Source organism: Strix uralensis, chromosome 5 (assembly GCF_047716275.1).
Source record: "Strix uralensis isolate ZFMK-TIS-50842 chromosome 5, bStrUra1, whole genome shotgun sequence".
NCBI lineage: Eukaryota > Metazoa > Chordata > Aves > Strigiformes > Strigidae > Strix > Strix uralensis.
The window spans coordinates 42,980,092-42,997,870 of record NC_133976.1 but is presented as its reverse complement, the minus strand read 5'-3'; the positions used below and the strand labels follow the sequence as shown (position 1 = coordinate 42,997,870).

Below are 17,779 nucleotides of genomic sequence, written 5' to 3'. Positions count from 1 at the left end.
ACCTGTGAAATTTGGAGTTGATCCAATGTTATCTCTGAAGGCTCCAGAAAAGAGACCTGCTTACTGGGTTGTAATTTTGGATTTTTCTGCTACCTGTGGTGAAACAGATTGTTTCTTTTTTATAGGCTCTCTCTGTTCTTTCCATTAGTGACTAAATGTCAGATTGTGAAGTCTGTCTTTTTCTTCTGAATGGGGGTGTTATTGAACTCAGTATTCTCTGGTGCAAAACTCTTGAACTGAATCCTCTTACCTCCATTACTGTACTCGCAGAGAATCCTGCTCAGGCGCAGTCCAGAAGATCTGTTGCAGGTTTTCAGAAGCAGCTATTCCCTGCTGTCACAAGCCATGAATCTTTTGTTTTACATGTGTTTTAGAGAGTACACTGTCCTCTGTAGATGGTTGTTGACTTTCCAGTTTAGATGGAACTAAACTTTTAGGGACTTCATAATGGCAAGTACCCAAAGTGGAGATGAAAACTCTTAATAGACAGCAGAGATGTAAGTCTTTGGCCTCAGAAAGCAGGAGGAGTACTCCATGGCAAACCACTGGTGAGCAAGCAGCTCAAAGTTGACAGTAGTGCTTTTCCATTTGCCTTCCTATTCTGATTAAAATAATTATAGAACATTTTTTTTTTCTTCCAGTAAGTTCTTTCACAGTATTTTTTTTAATCAACCTTTGTAATAATTTCTGATGGGGTCTTCTGGGCAGCCCTTCTCAGAAGGGAACTTGCCAGACAAAACACAAAATGCAACCATAATTCCTAGATTGCAACTAAGATCCAGATTTTCGTCTACACCCTTGCTATTTCTCTTCTAAAGTGAGATTTTTAGCTACTTCATGTTATTTTCCTGTTCACAAATAAATGTAGTTGCTTTAACAAACTCTTCCGGTGGCCTGAGTTGAAGATTAGGACTGTCTTGTAATACATTTCTGGAGATTTTACACACAGGAGGAATTATTCATGGTTAATGAATTAGTAGAGGAGCTGCTAATGGAATATTGTCAGAAAGGAACTTCTGCATGTCTGCAGCTGTTCAGCAAGGACTTTTGTGTGTGCCGTCTCAAACTCAAGCAGTTGAATACTATGCTTGTAAGGGTAATATAAGAATTAAATATAAAGTTCGATCAGTTTTTTACTATAGTTGTTTTGAATTCAGTAATATTACATGTAATTTCACCAATCAACATTAATTTTTATTACTTTAGAGCTTCTATGGAATTCAAGCAAGAGTGTTCCAGGAAGCAAGTGGCTGATGACAGTGAAGTTTTCAAGAAGATTCAAGGTTTGTGTCTACCAGAATCCATTTAATTTTAATTTCTGTATCTCTAGCTCAACACAAAGAACAACAGTGATGTTATAAAGATTTTATTTGTATAAATGAAATTAAATAAAAGTTAGATATTTATCAGAATATTATTAGAATCTGATGCCAGCATAAATCAATCATAAGAATATTTTCTTCTTTTTCTTTAAATAAATAGTCTGGCTAAAGATGATCAAGACAGTACAGAATAATTGTGAATGTAATCAATAAAATGTTAATCTCTGTGTCGACATAATCTGTGAAAAAATGCTGAAACATAATGCTGATTCTATGTTAAACTGGCATTAAATTAAAAAAATTATTTGCAATATGTACAATCTAATTTCTTTGGTTAATTTTGTGCTACGTACTCCTTTTGACCATTATTTCGATACATTGATAAGTTGGGTTTTTTTATAGTCATTAATATTATGCTTATTAAAATATGTGAGTATAATTGAGTAGTATATTCTGGAATATGTAAATAAGTTTTACCAGGTTCTTACCTACAGTCTTTAGGACAAAGGCAGAGCTTTGTGTTTAAAATTGTGGAAGGATGCTTATGCAGTGCAGTGTATTATCTCTAACCTGTGGTCAACAAAAACTGTTGAACTGAACAGGTTCCAGCTTGTGGAATCTGCAGTTTACTGTTGTTATCTAAACTTGTTTTCAGTCGGCACTCTTTGGTCACAACTGCTTGGACATTTACTTTTAGAAAACTAGTTGGAATAATAATTAGGAATATTTTAAAATCTTCTAGTTACTCCATTTTTTCCTCTTGCGTAATAGATGCAAACTGGTTTCTCAGTTACCTGACTACATCTAAGGTTTGCTGATGTGGTCTGGAAGAAGGTTACATGTGTATACTTCAAGACATCTTTTAACATATGTCTGAGTTTGAACTTCACTGGAAAAAACTTCCTTCTTTCACCTTCCCCCCTATTTTGCTTTATAATTGTAGATACAAGTAATTTGAAGATACAATAGCAGATGACTTCTGTTAACAGAATATGCTGAGAAACTCAGACATCCCTAATGCAAAGCTGCTACCTAAAGATTTTGATAAGACTGTAATTTTTACCATAGAAATAGTTGTCTGCATGTCATTTTGGAATGATTTTGCAGAATTACTTATATTTGTTCTTGTTTCCACATGTATTTAACATGTTTGTACAATGAAGGAGCAACTCTGTGTCTCATAATGGAATGTTTGTATTACCAGAACAGTGTTCCTAAAATTGCTTTGTATGTTGAATCATGGAATGTAATCAGTTCTAGCAGAAGTAAGCAGTTTTATAATCTGAGCACACAGAGGGCAATAGCCATCTTCCTTTCCTTCTGCGATCTCTTTAAAAGTTTTGTTAGGTGTTGCTGCTGCTTTATATGATTTCTACTCAAAAGTTAAGTAATTGATAGCTTCATTTTGAATTGACATTCTTTCATCAAAGGTAGGGGAGCCTGGATGCATGGATATGTCATTTTAACCAGCAGTATCATAAGTGGCTGTGGTTTTCTTTTATATCAGCTCCACAGCAAGTGGCCAACTTCAGGTAAACATTGTGTCCTTTATTTCTCTAAATCTTCAGGTATACTCAGAGAGTCGCTAAGTAAGAGAGGAGTTCGGGTTATAACAGGCTTAGGAAAGTATTTCCGACAAGTAGACAAGAACAGAAATGGTTTTCTCTCTCAGGCAGCCTTTAAAGAAGCTCTAAAAGTATTTCATTTGGAAGTGCCTGAAGGGGTAAGTCTAGCTGAAACTATAATCATGGGTATTATCTTACTTCAATTTATGGAATCACTTATTTTCTTTGCTTAAATCTGTAGTTTAATACTTGTTTTTTGTCAGGGGTTTTTTTTTTTCCTTGTGGTATATTGACATTTCTATTTCAGTTCTATGTGAAATTCTTAAAGGTAAAAAACCAGTAAATTTAAAAACAAGCAATCTTTTTACCTCATGAAGAAACAAGTGGGATTGCAATCAATTTTTTTCTTTTTTGGCCTTTAAAAAAATAATTTAGATTATGCTATTTACTTTTTTGTTTGTTTTATATACTGTGTTTTAAAAATAGCCCACAGCTATCGGAACTGTAAATAATATGAATTATGGTAATTATGCATTATTTTGACAAATCTTTGAATTAGTTTGGATTTGGAAGTTTGGATTTTTTTGTGAGAATAAAACAGTTTCCTATTATAGCAATTGTTTTATTTCAGGACATGGTTAAGAACTTTGGCAAAATATTTTTAAATTGCAGGACTTAGAATCCTTATGGCTTGTTCTTGATGATAGCAAGAGTGACAAGGTTGACTACGGAGAATTTACTCGTGCTGTGTTTGGAGAAATGAATGAATATAGGAAAGCATTTGTAAGAAAAGTAAGTTTTGTTGCAGATATTCTAAGTGTAGATATTTTGCAGTCTAACTTTGGAGTTAGTTATCTGTCATGTTCTGGTTGTTGTTTTTTTTTTTTTTTTTTTTTCGTATACTGTGCATCTGGTAATGGACTTTTTAGACTTTCAGAACAGTTTATTAAAATAAATGTAAATTAGAGGACTGCATGCTGTTCCATTGTTGAATTAGTTAATTTTAAACTCTAGAATTTAATTCCTTTATTATTTTGAGTTTATGCATATGTGTGCTATTCTTACAGTTCAGTCCAGTGTGTAAAGCATCTGGTACCCTGAAGTTTCCTTATTTTGGCAGATCACTATATCTGTGTGCAGGGTTTTTTTCCTCAGTGTCTGAAGTAGGAGGCAATCATACTTGCCTCCTTTGAGATCTACAATAAGAGCCATTGTATTTGTGAGACTTCCTATATTTGATATGCCATTTGTTATATGTCTATAATGTAATGTGGAGCTGTTTGCAATATGAAACACTGATAACAAAACAGTGTATAGAGTAGTGACTGGATATCAAGATCAAGAAAAATGACATATAGTTTCATACTTTTAATCATGGAGGATCTGACTCTCCTAGCCTTATGTATTGAGTGTGTGTATTTGAATAAACTGAAATGAAAATGAAGTTGCTGTTTAGAAGTGCTGTAGAGACTGTGTTGAGTGAGGCCTCTGTTAGAATGATGCAGGAATTGGAGGATGCACAAGGGAAGCAGCTTCTGATTCTAAGGATAAGCTAAAAAGTTTGGAGAGAAGACACATTTTTTTGATTTGATGAGGGGACCACATTTGATTTGAAAGCTGTTGAGATAAAATAATCATGAAACTCCATAATCTAGAATAATTTTCTAGTATCTGGTGCCTTACATAAAATAGGTAAATTGACATAATCCATTGCACAAGATCTAAAAATATGTGCTAGGTAGTTAAGTATATTTGAGCTTTACATCTTTCCACTTTTTTTTTCCTTGTTTGCTTATATGAAATTCTTTTTCCCTTATAGGCTTATATGAAACTAGATTTCAACAAAACTGGGAGTGTGCCTATGGTAGATATCAGAAAATGTTACTGTGCAAAGAAACATCCTCTAGTATTGGCAGGTAACTCACATGAACAAAAAAAAATTTAAAAAAATCTCTAACTACTGAAGTCATCTTGTTAGCAGAAATACCACATCCAGAAACTGGTTGCAAATGCAAACTGTCATCATACTGGCTTAGACTTGAGCTGTTAAGGAGAACTTTTTTTCCTCTTGATGGCCTATAATGTGTGTATCTGGAACATGCATATAAACAGAGTCCATATACACATTTTTAATAGTTGCTTTTTATCAAGTTGCAAATACTGCATATATGCAGAGTAGTTCCTTTCCCTGCCTGTGTAGGACTACATTTAAGTAGTTATTTCTTGGCTTTGGTGTGCAAGTTATCAGTGACACATATGATATTAGTAATTTTCACTTAGGAGGATACTCTCATTTTCATATTACTGTTTTCCATCAAAGTATGAAAGGTTTCCAACTGACACTGAATGTACTCAGCACTTGAAGTTCCTTCTGAATATATTATTCATTTATTTCTGGGACAGGATTGTCATCCTTTACAGAGGAAATGTTGATATCTTCGTTATTTTTTCGGGATTCTCAAAAATGTTTAAACTGTGCTGTTGGAAAAATAGGAGCTTAAATATATGTATGTCAGTTTCTAAAATAACATCTCCATGTACCAAACTAGTCATTTTGAAAGTCTCCCTAGTGTCCTGACCCTTTCTCTTTTACCTGTAGAAGAAAGGATGGTTTTTGTATTGCCAGTGATTTTAATGGTAACACATGAAGACACCTGGTGGTACAGGGATGTTACACATGCAGTTTTTTCCTGCTATAATGCTATATTTTTTTCCATTTTTTTTCTCAATGCTATGAAAGCATCTTGAGTATAATCTTTATTAAGTCACTAGAATACACATGTAAATTGCAGAACACTTTCTGAATGCAAACCTACATCTTAAGGTTTTCCTAAAGCTTTGAGCTTGTATTATATTAAACATATGAATTATTACAAATAACTTCTGAATTACCAGAATTTTAGTTTACAAATGCATTATTCGTTTTTTTGCAGTCACTTGAAGGAAAAAATCTTCCTGATCTCATAATTCATTGAAATTGACTGCGGTCTTATATTTCTGTCGATATTTAATGCTATCATGTGCTATTAAAGTAAGATGATTTCTGCAACTTGTATTAAGAGAGCCAGTGACTTAACTCTGAAGTCAGAATATTGAATTTGTTCAAGAAAAAAATATTTGCAAGCTAAAATTTGAAAGTTTCTTGCCTGAAGTATACTAAATGCTATATATATGCAATTGTTCTGGAAAATGTATTTAATGGAAAAATATACTTTCACAGGCAAAGCTACGGAAGAAGAAATTAAATCGTCATTTCTAGAAACTTTAGGAGAGTCCTGCAGCAACCCCAATGAAGTGTCCTATTCTGAGTTTGAAGATTACTATGAAGGATTAAGTATTGGAATCATGGATGACGATGATTTTGTTAATATCTTAAGGAACCCTTGGGGAATTTAGAATGGAAGACGACAAAAATGAAGAAGAGACATTTTCTAAACAAGGAGTGAGCTAAATAAGGGAGGCTTTAGTCTTGATGTGCAGTACTTCATAATTAGTGTCTTAAACTGATTTCAGGGACTGAAAATTTTAGATGCTTTCTGAATAATACATGGCAAATTTCTTAGAGTGTTTTTTGAGTTATGCTAACCACTTTTTTAATATAAATGCTGTTCATTCCTTTTCATTGGAAATAATAAAGGCTGTTCCCCATACCAAAACGCATCGTTTACTGGATATTAGAATAAAGTGGCCTATTCTAAAATAAGAGGGAATTTGAATATTAAAATGCATGAAGGGATATATGCAAGAGAAAATTTAGTTTTATGATGCATTGTGAAAAGCTTTAGATTTGGCTGTATAAATATCAATGGTACCTTTGCAGAGTTTTCTTCTTATGTTTATTCTTATAACATTCTTTGTCTCATTTCTTGTTTCTAATGGTGGTACTTAGCTTGAAAGAGAGCAGGTCATCCTTTTCCAGTTTTGAGGATGTTTGCAGTACTAAAAGTGCAGAAGTGTTCACACGAATTAGCCCTTTGGCCATCTTGACTGATCTTATTTTTTCATCTTGGTCAGGTATCCGAAGCTGAGCATTGAATCCCAAAGGTTTTAATAAGCACATGGATATTTTGTAATGCACTTCTTCCTTTCCTATATTTTGCTAAGTGGCTTTCAAAACAAATAATTTATATTTTAAATATCTGGTTTCTTTAATTTCTACTGCTGTGATTTTTTTTTCTTTTTAAACTAAAGCGTGGCAATGATATCCTTTGTCAAACTGATATGTAGCATTTCTGAAGTGCTAAGGCTTGGACAACAGGCCCAAGCCAGAGTTGACCTATAGATGAATCCTGTATATTTTGTAACTGGTAACCATTGTGCTAGTAGGTATTGTACTAGGTTATAACAAACCACCTATGCTGATGTAAAAAGTGCTAAAGTGTTGAAGTATTGAAGCCTGAACAACAGGCCCCAAGCCGAAGCAGCTAACTTAGGATGTAGTCATTAGTGAAATATGTATGCTCATTAATGAAAGATGTAGCTTAGATATCATATATTCATTACTGATGATGAATGTAATGAAAACATGTCTATCCTGAGTGTATCTTTCTTCTTCTTTGCGTAGAGGCAAGTTAACAAAGCCATGAATCCAGCTGTCCGGCCTTGGGACCAGACGTGTGGCCTTGTTCTATAAAGAACATAAATAAATTAGATAAGCAGGGAAACTCCCTTAGCTTCTCCCTTGAGCCCTGGCCAGGCTCTGGGGGAATCTAATGAGAGAGTGAAACCAGATATTTCCGCTTAAAACAAAGGTGCCAGTTATTCTGGCTTGCTAATTTTTAGTATATAAGGCTGGACCCGCTCACAGCAACTTGGGATGCCTCACCTACGGGTGGACGCACCACGTAGGATTTCCCACTTGCCGGGACAGGCTCTCCAAATCCTCGCTGTAACCGGGGCTCCCCAGCGACTGCGGATCTGGATGATGGTAACGTATGCAAGTGGTGATGTATCTTTCTTAATCACTATTCTCTCTCTCACGTAGTAATGATTTGATGCATTACCCTGTATTTTCCTATTTGTTTAAGTGCACTATTCTGTCTTACTGCATGTTTTCTGGATTACTCTGTTACATTATTTAGTTATTTCTAGTAAAATACGCCTGCTCTTTTCACCCTGGTGTCTGAGTTTAATTGGTATCCCTAATCAGCAAAACAATTTCCTATCTACTCTGAAAATATAAAACAGGTGTAAAAAAACCCCCAAAACAACCACCACTGTCACAGCAATTAAACCATGAATTAACATATCCTTTGCTACTTCAAATATTTAGCCAGATATGCTTTTCAATTTAATACATCTTGTTAATTCTGTAAAATTCTTTGTGTTAAGAATTAAAAAATGTATTATTATTTATATATTGAGAGAGAGATAGCCTTTGGTTTCAATATATCTGTTACCAAAATTAACTGTATATTGAAGTGCATTTCTTAAGCCTATGCAATTAGAATATATTCATTTCCTCTGTGCTTGTCTGCCTGGTTTTGAATTTATAGTCTGTGGTTAACAGAATCTTCCTCTGAGACAGAATTTGTGTTTCATAGGAATTTAAGGGCAGTGCTGAAATGAATGCTGAAATGAGGGACTTTGTCCCTCTGTGGCTGACTGATTTATTCTAGATACAGCACTTTCTTGTTCTAATAGCCTGTGCATTGTTATGTTTTGATTGTTTGTACCCTGTCCTCAGTTGTAACTAGAATTGCAGTTTCTGCTCTAAATCCTCAAATGGGGGATCTTGGGAGGTTCTTTGGGGTCTGCAAAAGTCTGTATGTAATGGTTTACAGAGAAAGGCAAATTCTGTCAGTGCTTATTCTAAGCAAGAATTCTGATGTGGCTCATTACGATTTTCTTACTCCCCATTCCTGCTGGAATTTCTCTTGCTGGAAAGGTTTTGTTAATTAGTGTTCTTGGAATTGGTGGTTCTGAGAAGGGCAACTTCAGCTGGTTTTACAGGGATCTGCTTGTTAATGTGTCAGTTCAAATAACTGAAAAATACCAAATGACATTTTTATTAGTTTTTCAAAGAATCTCCTGCTCTATTTAGACTTGTTCACTTAGGAAAGTTGTACCAATGTATGAAATTGTAGCTCAGGTTAATAAATGTGAAAGTGATTGTGAAATGAGGTATTGACATATTTCCTTTTGCAGTGCTTAATTTTTTTGTGATGCTTTTAGGAAGATTATTCCACAGTATCCTACAGAATGGAAAAGTTGATGACAAGTGGATGTATCCTAAGTGGGCTTGCTTATCAGCAGAGGCTGTATAGGTCACATCTGCTGCAAATTAATTATTCTTTATTTTGTTCTTATCACTAAAATGAGGTGCTGGTATAAGAACATTATTTCCATAGCTTTGTGGTCATGCATTTTTTTTTTCTTCTTAATCTGAAGACAGATCCTTAATGGGGTAATCTATGATAAATTCTAAAGGTCAGAAATTGCCTGAGAATACAAGTAGGTACTCTGGTAATTATGTAAAACCTGCTAGGTATATAATTTCTATTAACTACAAGGTCATTTATGCATCAGTGGCTGCCTCAAAACATCAGGTATAATGTCTATGGTGAATTTCTAATGGCCTTCACAAAAGTCAATTTCCATCTGCCCACCATTTTTCATTGTCTAACTTAAGATGGTGACAAAGGATTCAAACCAACTTCTACCTGAGGCTGACCCACCATGCTTACAGTTAGTAGAAAAACACAGAAACTGTATTCAAACCAGGGTTTGTGGTGTCTGACTTCTTTTTGTTAACAGTGGTGTCAATGCTCTGGTTAATTGCATTCTGATTTGCTCTTGTAAACATTTGATGAACCTGCATCCTTTTCTTTGATCAGTGCGTTGTAGCTTTAAAACTTTCTGGAGGTGTCTACTGGGGTTTACTGCCTTTAAATGTGTTTCAAACGAAACTTCTTCTGTATTTGCTACCTTCCTCAGAAATGTCCATGTTTTCTGAATTAAGATGTGTTCTTAGAAGTGATGTTCTCGGAGAAGCTTGCTGGCTTCTTTCCTGAAACTGACTGCTTAATAAAACTAGTTGTCTTCATGCCACCCTGATTTACACTTTGGCTGAAAAGTCTTAGCAACCTGTTGTAATTGAGAGTATCAGAAGTGCATTATGCTGCAAACATATTTTGTCCTGTTAGATGTGCATGCTCCCAGAAGACAAGTGGAAATTAATGAAGCGATATAACTCCTCATTCTCATGACCACTTCATCAAATGAATATGCACTGGCAATGTTAGCTGGAATGTTTAAGAGCACTTTTAAAAAGCAAAACACAGGCACATGTGCAAACCTTCTGTAGCTTCACTTTGTCAGCTAATGGAAATATGGCATCCTCGCCTGGGATCGTTTTGTTGCTGAGAGGAGGTATTCTTACTGATTTACACCCACAAACTCATTTCTCTTCCATAAGAGTCACTGCCAGCTGATCAAATTTTGTGGGTCATTGGGGCCAGAAAAACAAAACGATTAAAAATGTATCTACCACTGTGTGTTTGTATGGAGGTGCTGATTAGTTTTGGGGCTCGGGGAGTTTGGGGTTTTTTGGTCTTGTTGGGTTTTTTGGGTTTTGTTTATTTTGTTTGTTAGTGGGTTGGTTTGTTTGCTTGGGGTTTTTCTGAGCAAGCTATCTCTAGATAGTAAAAGAGAACCTAGAACTGATTTCTTCTGTGTTGGCCTGTTAAGTCCACAGGAAGACAAAGCAGGTAAGTTGCTGTGGTAGAAAAAGGGAAGGTAGAAAATAATTCTTTTTTTTTCTGGATATTACTCAATAATTTATCTTTCCTCTCCTTCATACTTAGCAATTTAGAGACTGAGATAATTCTGTACTTGCTTTTTATGTTGTTAACCATCTTGTCTTTGATAAGCTGTCAGAAGGATTCTGTTGTAATAATGAGGCATCTCCAGTGATGAAAGAGGCAAGCAGTATTTCCTTCCAGACCTATTTAGGCTATTTTTTCCACAGAGAACATTTCAAAATATTAACTGAACTGGAAGGTACTTAAGAAAGAAATGTGCTAAGATGGTACCTACATGATGACACTATAAAATATTTCAGTTTGTGGCTCCTATACTTTTGTTGCACCCTGTTTTGATTGTAGGGAAATAGAGGCTTAAAGATGATAGAAAGTATCCTTCAGAAAAAAAACACAACTGTTTATCAAAGGTTTCTTAATGTTTATTATAGCATCTGTTGTGTTTACCTGGAATTTATAGTATCTGGGTACCTGTTTTCTGGCTTTTTTTTTTTCTCCTCACTCATAGTTTGGATGGGATTAATTAGATTTGTGCACGGAAACTTCTGTGTCTGTTGCTACCAGCAGAATTTTTATGTGTCTAGCATCCACAGAGAAGCAGCTTCAAAATGAGAAAAGTAATAGCCACTTCTTTGTGGTTTGATTTTTTTGCAGGTTGCATTCTCTTGAAAGAGGTTTAATATTTTAGGATCTTTTGCTGGCTTGTGTTATTTTTTAGCTTGTGTCTTCTGAACTTTCATTGTCATTTACCCTCCTAGTTTTAGGAGAAGAGAGGAACCTGAGAGACTCTGGAAAAGGTAGAAAAAAAACCCCCAACAGTAATTAGGAGGTGTGCTGCCTAGGTGTGTTGCTAATGAGGATTCTCCCTGTAGAAACTTGATGCTGCTTTCAAACTGCCCTTTTCAGTAGTCTGAAAGCACCTCTTTGGCAGACTCCTTCCAAGTACCAGAAATAACGATACAAAGACCTGAGAGGTTCTCCTCATAGCCAGCAAGGCCAGCAGGCAGCCTCGTGGCTGGGAGAGGTGAAGGCGCCAGCTTCAGTCCCAGTGCCAGTGTCTGCCCACCTTGCTGCTGGGCTCTGAAAACTGCTGCAACGGTGGACTCCTTTCATAATCCTGTTGGGAGAGGCTTGTGAAAAGGAGACCTCTTGCAGGCATTTAACTACCTATCAGCGTGCCTTTGCTGAGCTAGAAGACAAGGACTGTCCCTCTCATGGCAAAGCTGGTCTTTGTAGCAACTTTTCAAAACATCTACACCTCAGTACTGTTTAGCTGCAGGCAAGTGTAATGGAGAGGGCAGAGGCTGGACAGAGATGAACTAGAGAGAAGCCATAAAGAAAGGTTAGGCAGAAGACATAAAACGGTAGTGCTTAGGGGCAGTTGGGGAGATGAAAAAGCAGGGGAATGCAAAGAGCTCCTTTGCAGCAGGGATTTGGGGGGCTTCTTCCCCATCTCTTCCCCATACTTCTATTTTATGCCACCTGTCACATTTGGTTTGGTTGTAACTCAGCAGGAACTGATTAAGTCAGGTTCAAAATTACTCTGTTCCAAGGATACCTCCTGGTGTTCTGGTGTCTTTTTTTATCTATCCCATTTGGGGTGGGGTGGGGGGTGGGTGTTGTCTACTTTAAGAGTTTCAGCCAAGGCCCTCACAAAACTCACTTTGGGAGCATGTCATGGGCTATACCTGCTTTGCAGTGCTTTATGCTTCATATGGGGAAACCCCAGGCCATTATGGGGCAGCACAGGTTAAAATGATCAGAAGGTGAAACAGCAGCTTCGGTGATGTATCTTAGAGCTGCATTCCCTTTTCTTACAACTTCTGTCAAGTAAGTGAATACTTAATGACTCCTGTGACTAATTCTGGGATCCTATGGTTTGTCTTGGCATGAATTAAATCCTGCACTCACACTAGTAAAGTGATTCCCCTGAATTAATTTCTTTTGACAATAGTATTTGCCTTGCAGATGCTAGTGATTAACCCCAGGTTTCAGTAGTGAATACTGCAGTTGTTTTCATCCACAAGACATTGCTGAATTCTTCTTTCTCACTGTTTCATGACCAAAGGGAACAGCAACAGAGGTCAAACCAATGCTATGATTTAACTTTTTAAGTTTTCCTTTAAAACCAGCATTTTGGAAGTGCCTGATATAACAACACAGTTAAACCAAGTTACAATAGTCTGCTTTTTATGGGTTGAATACAGTTTTGAGAAATATCTGTTCTAGATATTATTGTTGCATAGATTCAAATAACCACAGGGAAATAAGCTCCCAGAAAAGTGTGTTTATTTATTAAAATCAAAACAGTGGGAAGGGAATCAATTATCAGTGCTGGTTAATTACCTTTCCATATCCCTTGTGTTTCTTTTCTGATCCTTACCCCTTTCTTTCAGACTATGTGATTTCTAAGTTCTCTTCAGAATTTTATCTTGATGTGCCTCCAAATCCTCTTCTTTTGGGAGTATCCTTCTTGGAAATCAGCTTCCCCACTAACAGCCATAACCCTAGAGACTTTTCTGAAGTAACATCCAGCAACAACAGTTCCTAAGGGAGAGGGTAGGAGACTGGGCAGATAAAAGCAAACAGTAGCTGTGATGACATCACTACTCATTAATAGTTTTTGTTCATTTGTATCTTTTGTCTTCTCCCTCTGAAATGCCAGCTGTGAAGAAAAGCCTACCCAGTAGTATAGGTCAGTGGAAATACTCTTCCTTTACATACAGTCAGAAGAAATCAGCCTGGCAGAGACTTCATGAGATTGTCTACTCCATTATCCCATATTATATGGAAAACATAGGGTGTCTGCCCTCTTCTCACCTGTGATGGAGACTCCACCATATTCCCAGGTAATCTGTTCTATTGCTTCACTGCACCTCCTGGCAGAAAAAGTTCCCTACTGATTAACCTGAATCTTTCTTGTTACAGTTTAAGCTGACTACTGTTTCTGCTATCCCATCCTTTCCTTATGCAACAGCTTCACTTTGATTTGGTCTGGTAAATATGTCTACTCAGGAAAATTACATTAACTGGATGTGTTTAGTCCATTCTCATTATTCTCTCTTAAGTGCTAGTTGGTGCCTTTCTTGTGCTGAATGTGATGCCCTAACCTAGGCACAAAAATCTGAACCAGGATGTAAGATGTTTAACAGCAGCTCTTTTCAGGCACTGTATGTAAATGGTCTCTTCTTATGCAATTAATAAATGGCATGTAATCATGTATGCAGATATTTATTAGAGTAGATTTTGTAACTGTTTATTTTTGATGGAAAATCTTTGTCTTAACTGAAACATATCTTTATTAGATTTTTATAAGTGTACTAATCTCTGCTCCTGTCTCACACACAGAAGTGCAGGTAGACCACCTGCAGTCTACAGATACTTTACTGTAATTCCCAAGCCAAACCTCCTCTTGAACAATGTTCAAAGTGTAGGACTTCTATTATTTCCTGCTGCTCTGTTTTTTCTCCTTTTATTTAAATTAGGCTGTCTCTACCCTGGTGAACTGAAAGGTTTTGTTCAGTAAACATGAAAGAGCACTGTTACCAGGTGAGATTTTTCTTGAGTCCCCTTGTTAACTTACTGCTGTATTAATTTCTGCAGTGCATTCCCCCTCCTCCCCAGTGAATTAACTACCATGAATAATACATAAAATTATGAACTGCCTTTCACCCTGAAGGAGCAGACCACAAGGTTGCTTTAGATACTAGGGAGGATTACATCAAGATTACCGACTGGTTAGTATTCTTTTTGGCTTAATTGCATTTTTCTCTCACTAAAATGAAAGGAGTAGTAAAAGCAGTAGCCATGTTAGTTCCAAATAATTACGGACTTCAAACTATTCCTTTGCACTTTTACTTCAAAGGCAGTCTTTTTGATAACTTGTTAGATTGACCTGTGCTCTTGGGCTGTAGAGAGTATTTGATGGCAGTAGTTAATGTAGACTGTGCATTCATAACTCATATCTATGAACAGTTTAAAGGTGGAAAAAGATGGTTCTGACACTTAAAAAAACCAACCTAGAATGATAACAACAAAGCAATGCTCAGTTTAGACAGTTTTAATTGCTAGTTCCTAACATCTGATTGATAGAAAATGTTCAGAAGCATTGAACAAAAATTGGCAATGGTAGATGTCAATTTAGTGATCTAATAAAATGTAAGTGGAGGCTGGTGATGTGTCTCTGTGCTACTGGAAGTGTGTTAATATCAATTCTGTACTGTGAAACTGAAAGTTCTTTTGCCAAAACAGGATGCAGTGATGCTATCCCTTTGGGAGAGGCGGTTGTCCAGAGGCCGTTTGCCCGTCTACATTTTTGGACACATTTTGCCATGGGGAAGGGTTGGGTGGCTGTAGATGTGAGCTGACACATGGAATCTCCTGAGCAATTTTCAAAATTAATATTAAAAGCCTAAGCCAAGGAGTTATTAAAAAATGTAAATGAACCTAATAAGTAGTGGCATTTTTTTCCAAGATTAGTGTAATATTCACATTAATTATGATACTGCTAGATTTTAAACTAGAGCTTCCTTTTCTGGAGGGGGGGTAGCAATCTTTCAGTCACAGCACTGGGAGAAGCTTAAAGGTACACTTAAGATGGTAGCTGTGTTCTCAGAGCATCTCTTTTTGCATTTTGATTTCCACTGTGCTTCTCCTTTTGATGCTGAAACTTTTTGAGCCGGGACATATGCCAGTTACTGTTTCATTAATATGCTTTCTAGCTCTGAAGCTCCTAAAAACTGAGCCGCAGGCTGACCTGGGCACTATGCAAATGATTACTTTGGGATGCAGTCCTTGCCTCAGAAAATGTAAAATTTGAGTTGGAAAAGGTACGAAGAGAAGAGATGAGGATGGGAAACAGGAAATACTGTGTTAATGATACAAGCAGCTAACATTTAATGTAACCACAAACATTTCAGGTTGACACTTGCTTAACAAATGTCAGTGATAACGATTGGTAGAATGCAAAGATTATTGAAAACAGAGCGACTCTTCATCTCTGCTCAGGTTAGCAGGAATGCTAGGGTAGAGCTGTAGATAGCGAGGGGTTTAAAATATTGTGAGGTTTTTCTTTGTTTAGGCAACTTCCAAATAGAAGATCTTTAGAATCAATTCTTTTTTAGAAAGGTCCTTTGAATCTCCCATGTGATACCTCTTGGCTGCATGAAGTTTCATAAAAAATAATTCTTACATGATATGGGAATGCTTCTTCCATTGTGATATGTCAACCTTTACTAAAAAATATAATAAAAAAGATTTTGTTGTTGTTTTTGTGGGTGTGTTGTTGTTAACCTCCATCTTGATAAAAAGCAGGTGAGAACCTGAGTAGATCAGAGTGGCAGTAAGGGACTTCCTCGTGCATGCCTTACCAGTAGCTGTCTTGCATACTTAAATGGTGCTCCGCTCTACGGCAATGGCAGATTGACTTCTGTCTTTCTGCCAATCCTGCTAACTGCCGAATTGCAGGCTAAGTAGAAGGGTGAAGGTTACAAAACCGACACCCTGAATTCCCACCAGAGACAGCCAGTAAGCTTGTAAATACTCTGTGGCATGCACGCTGTGATCTTGAAGTGAAAATATCTTCTTAAGAGGGATATAAAACTCTCGGGTCACTTTAGCCTGCACGTGTAGGGGGATGAAGAAGGTGTTGCAGCAACCCAATCTCAAGAAACAGAGCCAGGGGTGGTTGTGGCAAGGTCTCAGTCACTGGCAGGAGCGTGCTGCTTAACTTTAGGCAGCTGCTTCAGGCACCTCTGTTGTGCTGCTACATCTTCAGGCTGTCTGCTTATTCTGCAGAAAAAAGCAGGGTCTTGTAGACCTTTAAAGGCATATGTCTTTCTCTTGTTGAATATGTAAAAGCTTAGGGAAATTACCACAGCTATACCGACTAGCAAAAGTTAGGAGGGTATTCGCTCTTCCTGTGGGACACCGATGTTAAAAATTGATTCCTACTGTAGTTTCTGTGGTTTGGCAGATCAGATCAGTCCAGGATGTAACAACTATAAATCCTATGAGGAGCGATTGAAGGAGCTGGGACTGTTCAGTTTGAAGAAGAGAAGGCTGAGGGGAGACCTCATCACTCCCTACAACTACCTGAAAGGACATTGTAGAGAGGTTGGGCCTGGTCTCTTCTCACAGGTGATTAGTGATGGAACAAAAGGGAATGGCTTTAAACTGCAACAGGGGAGGTGCAGACTGGACATTAGGAAAAAATTTTTCCCAGAAAGAGTGGTCAGACAGTGGAATAGGCTGCCCAGGGAGGTGGTGGAGTCACCATCCCTGGATGTGTTTAAGGGTCGTTTAGATGAGATGTTGGGGGATATGGTGTAGGGGAGAACTTTGTAGAGTAGGGCTGATGGTTGGACTTGATGATCCCAAGGGTCTTTTCCAACCTGAATGATTCTGTGATTCTGTGAACTGTCTCTGTTCTGAGTTTCTACTGCAAGAGGCATGCAAGGCCTTAGGCAAGACTGCTGATGCCCCAATGGCCCCGTTTCCTCTGGTCCAGACACATGTCTCCACAGCTCCATTTACACCCCACAGAACAGGTATGTGGCCAGGGGTTGGTGTCTTGTTGGCTGTGTTGTACCTGCTTTCCCTGACCCAAGTGTGCTCAGCGAGAGTGCCCCTCAGCAGACACTGATCTGCTCAACAACAGCCTCTGAGCCCGCACCTTCAGCCCATTGCTCCGAACTAGCCCTTTTTTTCCTTTAAGGAAGGCATAGAGCAACTAGAGCACTGCAGTTTGAAACAAATTGGGAAAATATCTCAAGGGTATCCAATGTTGCTGAAATGTTTACAAGATTAGCGTGGACATGGCATGTTCTTGGACAAGTAAGTGTAACAGTCAATGTGACCAGTGTGGTTTCACTCTGCATTTAAGTATATAAGCTCACTTGTTCAAAGACATGCAGAGACTTGAGAAATCAACTTGCAGTTTTAAAACCTTATATTATTTTCCTTATACTGAGATGGGCTACTAACTGACAATTACTTAGGCTCTTTCTGCCAAGACTTCTCTACCTCAGCATGACCTTGCACAGCATTTTAAGGCTCGCTGGCACCTTGCCTCTGAGGAGGAAATGCTGACAACGCTACCTGTGATGGATCTGGTATTTCCCATCTGGCTCTC

General features: G+C 37.4%; 1 protein-coding gene across 7 annotated transcripts in view; it reads left to right on the top strand.

Moving 5' to 3' along the window:
• Nucleotides 1-7,314, top strand: part of CAPS2 (calcyphosine 2) — a 30,250-nt gene extending 22,936 nt beyond the window's left edge. For all 7 annotated transcript variants that reach the window (XM_074870596.1, XM_074870595.1, XM_074870598.1 and 4 more), the window contains 5 exons: nucleotides 1,207-1,283; nucleotides 2,891-3,045; nucleotides 3,560-3,679; nucleotides 4,707-4,803; nucleotides 6,108-7,314. In XM_074870596.1, coding sequence (XP_074726697.1) covers nucleotides 1,207-1,283; nucleotides 2,891-3,045; nucleotides 3,560-3,679; nucleotides 4,707-4,803; nucleotides 6,108-6,283 — 625 coding nt within the window. In that variant the 3' untranslated portion in view covers nucleotides 6,284-7,314. The remainder of the gene's footprint in view (nucleotides 1-1,206; nucleotides 1,284-2,890; nucleotides 3,046-3,559; nucleotides 3,680-4,706; nucleotides 4,804-6,107) is intronic.
• The last annotated feature ends 10,465 nt before the right edge of the window (nucleotides 7,315-17,779 follow it).